The sequence below is a fragment of the Agelaius tricolor genome, unplaced genomic scaffold (assembly GCF_023055355.1).
Source record: "Agelaius tricolor isolate 1412-34295 unplaced genomic scaffold, bAgeTri1.0.p SCAF_36, whole genome shotgun sequence".
NCBI lineage: Eukaryota > Metazoa > Chordata > Aves > Passeriformes > Icteridae > Agelaius > Agelaius tricolor.
In genome coordinates this window covers 4600957-4609459 of record NW_027269296.1, presented here as the reverse complement: position 1 = coordinate 4609459, position 8503 = coordinate 4600957, and the positions used below count along the sequence as shown (strand labels likewise).

The 8503-nt window shown below is 50.7% G+C and overlaps 1 protein-coding gene across 1 annotated transcript; it reads left to right on the top strand.

Annotated features, from left to right (window-relative positions):
• Positions 1-3301: 3301 nt before the first annotated feature.
• On the top strand, positions 3302-5065 carry LOC139602908 (cbp/p300-interacting transactivator 3). Its single transcript, XM_071453132.1, has one exon. The coding sequence runs from the start codon at positions 3317-3319 to the stop codon at positions 4274-4276; it is 960 nt and encodes a 319-aa protein (XP_071309233.1). The 5' UTR covers positions 3302-3316; the 3' UTR covers positions 4277-5065.
• Positions 5066-8503: the final 3438 nt, after the last annotated feature.

The following is an 8503-nucleotide window of genomic DNA, read 5'->3' as shown; positions in this document are numbered from 1 at the left end:
GCCACATCCCCAGTCACACCAAGGCAAACTGGTGCCACTGGAGCAACAATGTGAGCAATCCCCAGCCTGGGTAATGCACCCTGATAACACAGGGCTGATGGTACCAGTACAGCCAGTACAGCAGAAACCTGGGTGTCTCAGTTTGGAGACAAATTCAGGAGAAAACTCTCTGAAATCAGTGTTTCCTCTAAAGAGAAGGGTTCCAGTAATCCCATTTTTCAATGAGAAATGAATACCAGTGAGTGAAAGTGAAAAAAAACCCAACAAAACTGTTTATTAACAAAACCAAAAAGCAAACCGAAAAACAAAGGGGTGCCTGCAAGGCACAGAAAAGGATTGAATAAATGCTAAATATCAAAATTGCAAAACCTTAACCCCCACCCCTCCCTAGACCGTGTAGATGGCAGCTGCCCCCCTTTGTCTCAGGGAAAGGGGAGAACAGGAGCTCACAGAGCCCTTGGGCAGAATAGATGGGAACCTTGCTGGCGTGGGTCTCCTCACAGCAGGCAGAGCTGGTGGGTTCCAGTGTCCTTTCTCGTGTTGGTTCAGCTTCTCCAAGGTCACAGGTTCAGGGTGGCCCCTGCCAGCTCCCCAGATAGACAAAAAAAAAGTAAAATAATCAAAGCCAAAACAGTTCAAGGAAAAAAAAAACCAAAAAGCTGCCAAGAGGATTCCCAGTACAGCCTCCAGGCTAGGGGAAGGGAAAAAACAAACTTCTTGCTTCAAGCTAGCAAAAAATCTAATCCAACAAAAGGAACAAAGGAGTGTTCTGGTCCACACCACAGCCTGAGCACACTGGAGAGAGAGAGAGGGGATTTGAACCCAGCCATGCAGGAGCCCAAGGCTCCTCACCCCACCCCTGGTCCATCATAAAGCTACAGCAGCCATTTCTGGGCATAAAGCAAATGATTAGGGAATAAAGTATCACCATAAAATCACCCCAAGACACTGGGAAGTCCCATGTCAGGAAGGTGTGAATGACACACTGGTGGAGGTGCCTGATGTGGTGACTTCAATCAGGGCTCACTGACCAAGAGCCCAAGGCTGGATCTGGCAGTTTATCTGCCTTCCCAGAAAGGGCAGTCTGTCCTTGGGCTGCTGACAGATGGCAGGGCAGAGACACAAGCCTGGGGTTAGATGGGTCACACACAGTGTTTGTAAATATGGCTGCAGAGGTTTGGGTCCTTAATCCTCAAGACCTGAGCACAACAAGGGCCCACTGGTTGTTCTGGGCCAAAAAGAGCAGAGAGGGGTGCTAGCAGAACAGGTCAGCCCTTTTCCAGCTCTGCTCCCAGAGAGAATTGCAGCACACTGTCCAAGCTGGTCCCTGTAAAATAAAACATTACTGGTTCAAGAACAGGGAGCCCTCAGGACACAGAGCACAGGGAATTGGCATACACATGGCAAACATGGAAGCTGTGGCTCTCTGGACACCTCTGCCCATTGCCTCCCATCATCCCTTCCCTTCCTGCAGGCACTGGCTCTTCTCAAGCACCCCAGGTCACGCTGGGGAAACATTTAGGGATAATGGCACAAAGCTGGGACACAGTTCCATTTCTGGTCAAATTCTTCTCAGACTGGATGAGCAGCTGATTGGTTTTACCCTTGCAGGAGAAGGGGCATGAGTGAGGAGAGAGATAGAGGGGACCTTCCCATTTATGTTAAGCAAGAATGTTCTGTCATCTGCTGATTTGTTTCCAAAATGAAGAGCAATTCATTTGGGGTCTTCAGTAATGCAAATGCTGTGGAGAGCCCTTTCCCACCTGTTACTCCTGTCCAAGAATTCCTGCCCCTGCCCAGGTCTTGCAGGACACACCACACCTCTCCTCCAAGTGAGAGATGTTTTCATGGCTGGATGCCTCTGAAAAGAGCAGGGCAGACACTCCCCTAGCATTTATTTCTCACCTGGGTGTGCATCTGCATGTGAACTTGTAGGCAGGCAGGTCTATGTATGTGAGCGTGTGTTTATTAGTACTAAAAATGCATTTGTCAAAATCTCTAGAGTTAAAAAACAATCATTACGTAATTATAATGAACAATTAACCAACTGATTCATCAGCTAGAGGCTCACCAACAACACCTGAAACCTATCCCAGCCACCCAACAAGGCAGAAGGTGGCACAAACAAAGGCAGCTCCCAGAATGTCCTGAAGATTTATGGCCCTGTGCTCTGTCCAGATAAGAGAAGACACTTTCCATTCCTGGCTTCTGGCATCTTGAAGAATTTGCCATTGGCCAGTTCTCTTTGTCAGAGACACCTTTAAGTGTAACTCAGTGTAAAGTAAATTAATATTTAATTAAACTTCTTTAATTAAACTCCCAGGTGTTCCCTGCTCTGAGCTGCTGGCTTAAAGAATTTTGATACAGAAATATTCATTAAAAGTAACCCTTTGGGTCAGTACCATGGCTCAGAACCCCCCTAAGGTGCCCATGCTGCCTGACTTAGACCTTTCCTCTGCTGATGAGGGTCTGTGAGTACCCTGAACGTGCTGAACACTTAAAACTCCACAAATAACCTGCTCCAAGCCAGCAGGAGAGTTCTGTCTGTCACCACCAGTGCCATGGTCTGTAATGCTGTGGTTAAGAGCTGTCTGGGAGAGGACAGAGACAAAGAATGAAGTTGGGGAAGCAAGTTGAACTGTGTCATTCCGTGCCTTCCAAGCAGGTAACTGTGCAACACTAATATAAGTTCCTTTTATAAGGAAGTCTCGAGGTTCCTTCAGCACACAAAGCCGACAAGGAAGATCACTGCTGTTCTTCCATACATTACTGGAATGCACCACGTCCTGAAGAGAGCACCAGAGCTGCTGTAGTCTACACTCATGGTGGTATAATGTGGCTAGCAAAGCTCAGTGGGTGGGTACAATAGACAGAGCCCACCTCAGAGGTGACAAAGCCACTGCTGCAGGCAGTTACACCAGCAAACCCCCGTGTGTCCAGTACCCTCAGTACCGTCTGTGTTTGGAAGCTTGGTGCATCCTTGCTAGGAAGATGCTTCTGACCGAGTAACCAACCACGCAGCTGATGCCACCAGCTGTTCTCGGGCATGGGAGCACCTGACAAAGGTGCATCCTTCAGAGGGAACAGGGAGCCCAGCACAAGCCCCGCAGCGGGACCTGATGCCCAGCGTATCAGCGGGTATACAAAGACTTGGGCAGGGGCACTGAGAGGAGGAAGGCAGCGGAGCGGTGACTGCAGAGAGCTGCTTGCAGTGCCACAAGGATGCAGTGGCGGGACTGTGGAGCCGAGCAAAGCCGGGACCGACCCGCCGCGCCTCCTTCCCGCCCGCGGGGCCGGGCCGCCCGCCCGCGCTCCAATGGGCGCCGGGGCCGCCCCCGCCCGCCGGGCTATAAGAGCGGGAGCGGAGCGGCGAGTCCCGGCCAGCCCAGCCCAGCCCAGCCCCGCGGAGCTCAGCCCAGCTCGGCAGAGCCAGCGCTGCCGGAGCCCGGAGCGGCGCGCACCGCGCAGGCACAGCCCCGCTCCCGGCGGGGGCTCCGCGCAGCTTCCCCCGCCAGCGGAGCCAGCGGAGCGGTGCCTTCCCCCGGGAGGAGGTGGGAGCTCGCCGGGATCTTCTGTCGGAGCCGGCTCGGCGGGAGCGGGACGCGGAGCCGTCCCCGGGAGCCGTGGCCGAGCCGCTGTCATCTCTCGGGGACCTGGAGGCATGGCCGAGCATATGATGATGCCGATGAGCCACGGTGGCGCCGCGCTGCAGGGCTACCGCATGGGGGTGAGCGGGCTGCAGGGACCCCCGCAGCACGGGCAGCATGTGCTGAGGACGCTGCCCGGCGCCGCTCAGATGATGCCCTACGGAGGGGCTGGCATGGACGGTGCCATGAGGCCGAGGGCCAGCCTCAGCGGACAGATGGGCCACCACCAGATGCAGAACGCGATGATGTTCAATGGGCCGGGGCAGCAGCAGCAGTACATGGGGCCGGTGGGCACCCAGCAGCTCATGGCCAGCATGCACCTACAAAAACTCAACACGCAGTACCAGGGCCACCCGCTGGGCATGAGCAACGGGCCCATGGGAGCGGGTGCCCAGCAGTACAGAGTGGGGCCGGGCCAGCACCCGGGCATGCAGCACATGCCCTCACCGGCGCTGACATTGAATGTTATGGACACTGATCTTATAGATGAGGAGGTCTTGACATCCCTTGTCCTGGAACTGGGGTTGGACCGGATTCAGGAGCTGCCAGAGTTATTCTTGGGACAGAACGAGTTCGACTTCATTTCAGACTTTGTTAGCAAACAGCAACCCAGTGCCATCAGTTGCTGAGGGGCTTTGAGCTCCTCCTTGTGTCTTGGTGGTTTTGAGTTTGTTTCTAACTTTTCCCCACCTGCCATCCTCCTCCCTTCCCCTGCCTTGCCCTGTCCTGGATTCCTGCCCTCCCCAAAGGGACAATCATCGGACACTGGCTTGCAATGGATTGCTTTTCTCTTCTGTGTGTTTTTTCTGTGTGGGAGTTTCTGGAGAGGGGGTTGGTGCACCCCAAACAAAGAGCAGATCAAGAGCTCCTGCTGTAGAACTGCCTCTAAATGGCATTAACAGGATTTCTGGCTTAAGTAGAAATAATGGACTTATGACTTTCCTCAACTAGGCTTGGAGCACAAGAAGCCATAGGCAGCTGGAAGCCCTGCTGGTAGCTGGATTTGCTCGTGGAATCTGTGGTGCCAGTGGAGTTGAAGGATCCTGAGAGAGAATTGTCTCCCTGGTGCATGGTTTGAACCAGTTTTCCCTTGCAACCATGGGTGGGGTTAGTTATTTGTTGGGATGTTTTACTGTGACAGTAAATAGGTCTTCAGTCGTGTCTGTTCAGCTCGGGAAGGGGCACTTCCCCATAGCAGGCTTTTTTTCTAACTCGCAAAAATAAAGTATGCCTTGGGGAAGGGTGTGCGTTTGTGCCTAAATGTTCATCTCCGTGGAACTTCAGATCTCGGACCTGTACTGCTAATCAGCTGTAAAATTTACCAAGTGTTTGAGGTTGATTCAGGCATGAGGCTTAAAGCTGCAGTCTGGCTCCACTTTTTTCCACCTCTGAAACCAAATAAAGACCATGTAACTGTATATTTCAGTTCTAATCTTATTTATTTTCCTGTGATTATTTATTTGCAAGGGCTCCTTTTGTTATTTGGCTTTGGGACTGCTGGGAAAGATGCCTGGAGAGTACTGCAGCTTTAAGATGCTGGCTTTGGGAAAAGCAAGCCTGGGATAGTTTTCAAGCTGCTCTGCAGAATAGTCGCTTCAACTCGAGATCGTTATGCTGAACGCGCAGGACTCTAAATCCAACACCTTTCTGAATGTGATAAAGATGACTCGATTTCCAATTCCCTTGCTCAGAGAAGGTGAGATGCAGAGGCCGGCGGGGTTCGGTTTCCTCCGCTGGCTCCTGTTTCCAGGCGCTCCGGTGACTCCTGGTTGCTGCTGCCCCCTGGTGCTGCCGGCCCTTGGCGGCTGCCACCCGGCGAGTCGGGATGTACAGATGGATTTGCGAATAAAAGCTGAAATATCTCCCGTGTGCGTTTGTTCAGTGCCCGTGCAGTGCGGAGCACTGGGAGAAGCGATGCCTTCGCTCCTGCTGGTGGGCTGTAGGTCCTGGCACTTGTGTGCCCCACCTGATACTCGAGTTGGAAGGATTGGGTTTCTAGTTTAATGCTTGGAACTAAGTCCTTGAAGTGTGGCTGGAAGGGTGAGATGCTCATTTTCTGTACTGAGGAGGAATTATAGATGTGGATGGTGTTGCTCTGTTGCAGAATGGCTGCTTTTGCTGGCTGAGCCAGGTGATAGCATCACAGAATGGTTGGAAAGGACTTAAAGATATAGATTTAAAGGACTTTTAAGGACTTAAAGATTTAGAGTTGCTTGGACAAGTGGGTGGTGACTCCTTCCAGACTGAGTGCACCCCTGACAGCCGGGCTGCAGCTCTCTGCTGCAGTTTTCTATACAACAAAGGCTCTAAAAATCAAAACAGCCATTGCTCTCCTACTCTTACAGGGCTTGGCTTTTCCTTTTTAAAGAGTTTGCAGCCAGTTCCTTTGCAGAGTTGAGGGAGATACCCAAGTGTTCCTTTCCTGCCCTGTAGTAATGGGGCTGTGGATGCTATTATTGCAATGGCTGAGCCATTTTGAACTGTCTGTCAGTGTCCTCTGGTCTTGTTCCTTGCACAACTCAAGACCAGTTGGTAAAGTCCTGTCCTTTTGGTGGTTATGCCTGTACAGGCTGGAGACCTGGTCAAAAAATAACTGCTGGGGCTTTTGTTGAAGGTAGGAGAGCCCTGCCTAGGCTGTCAGCTCTTGGGCTGTTGGAGACCTGGAAGAACTTTGTTGTCTCTGTGTAGCTGCAGGTTGTAGGTAAGCAGTGAAGAGCTAGCAGTGAACCTCAGAATAAAAGTAATTCAACCACAAGATAAGCATTTTCTAGGCTGTCAGTTCTTGCTGAGGGGTGCAGGCTCTGTGGTACACAGCACTGTGACCTCCAGTGTCCCAGTTACAAGTGGGGAGCTGTGTCCACCCCACAGATGAGGACTGTCAACTCAGCAATTTCTGCAGAGCCTCACCAGGACCAGGTTTCTGTGTGCTGAGCACTTTGCACTTGATGGCCAGAGGAACCTGTCTGTACCTCCTCTCTGAGGGCTGTGCACTGCCCTGGGAAAGGTGCTGGTGATTTAAGTCAGAGTACAGGAACTGATAATACCAGGGATGTGGAGTGACTGGGGGTTCACAGTCAGGATTTTCTTGGGAGTCTGTCCCAGCAGGCTCAGTTGAGATTATTTCAATGCTTCTTGAGTATGTCACCCCATTCCCCAAAAGACCCTGTTAAGTGTGTCAGTCTGTGATTTTCTAGAAAACCCAGGTCAAAACCACTTATTTCTGCTATTTCTGCTGGGGGCTTGATTTTTTTTTTTTTTTTTTCTGTCTGGGCTGAACTGGCCAAGTGCTGTGATCATTTTCTTTGCAAAGCTTTCTTAGTTCAGGTGCAGTCTGCCCCTTGCAGGTTCATGCTGCGAGCTCTGAATGCCTTGCTCAGGCACACAGGACCTGTACAGCAGCAGAAGCTGCAGCTTGGACAGCTCAGGTTGCCCTCTGCACTCAGCTGTGCACCCTGGCAGGGTGGCTGTGAACACAGGTGGCACAATGGGACAATCCGGCAACCCACGGGTCTGCAGGTGAGGTCCTCAAAGGTCACCAAAAATACAACAGGGCTGAGTTCTGTTTTCCCCATGCAGCTGACACTGAGCTCTCCATCCCACAGCGGGCAGGGGGGCAGCAGGGTGACCCCCAAAGCTCTGGTAGGGACTGGGAGGCTCTGCAGAGCACTGCACACTGCTGCTGAATGACAGTGCCTGGCACCTGGGGAGCTTGGAGGGAACTCCTCACACAGAGAGCTTATTTACAAGCACCTCTCCTCTGAGATTTACTTTCTGTATTGTGGAAGAAGGGAGGTTCTCAAACCTCACCTAGGCTGGATCCTCTGTAACTCTCCAAATAGGTTTTGTAGCTGTTCTTGTAATGTCCAGGGCTTGAGGCAGCCTCTGGGAGCATGAGTGTGAAAGCACAGAAAGACAAGGCCTTTTTCCACATGCCTGTCTCTGCCCACGTGCTCTTGGGGTGATGAAGTTTGTTGATAGCTCAGGGTGATGTAGAGTTGCAAAGGTGAAAGTCTGGTGCAGGATCTGCTAACAGTGAGTGGCCAGGCAATAACATGAGCAATGCCTGGTAAATACAAAATGATGGCTGGAGGGTTAATCCTCCTTGACTTCATGCAGTGCTGGGCTCTAAATTAGCCACACTCAGCAAAGATCTTACTGTGACAATTAATGGTTCTATGAAAAATCTCAGCTTGCTGTTCAGGAGGAGCCAGACAAGCAAGAGGAAGGCTAGAAAATGAGAAGATGAATGAAAAGTAAAATCAAACAGTGAATGCCCTACAGAACCAACAGCCAATTCAGACCCATGAGGGTGAATTGTGAAAAATTCTGGTCTGTTTATAGAAAAATGATAATGTAAAACTAGAAAAATGGTTTTTCTAGTTTTAGAAAAAAGAAACAATTGAGGTGTAGAGGAATGTTTCTCAAAAGAAGCCACAGAATAGCTTGGGACTCCTCAGTCAGGAAGAAGCTGGGCAACAGAATTTTATAATATAAGTGAAAGGAGAAGGTGACAGGGAATTCTTTTTCCCTTGTGTGGTGGGAGATATCTGCTGATCTCTGCAAGTTTAGCAGGTCAAACCTGAGTGAACAGAGATGTTTCTGCAGGCAATGTGTCGCTCATTGAAGTTCTTTCTGACAGTATAGGAGGTACATGGACACTTGGGGATACCTGAACATTTTTGTATGGCCAAAACCACTGACCTGTGGCTCAAAAGATCTCCTGAATCAAAGGTTCCTGACTCAGAAACAGGGGGATGTTTGTTTTGTTTTGAGGGTTTTTTGAGGTTTTTTTTTGTTTGTTTGTTTGGTTTGGTTGGTTTGTTTGTATTTAATTCATAGATATATTTTCCTTCAGT

Coding starts and splice junctions, on each gene's coding strand:
- LOC139602908 (XM_071453132.1), top strand. CDS start 3,317: ATGGGCGCCGGGGCCGCCCCCGCCCGCCGGGCTATAAGAGCGGGAGCG.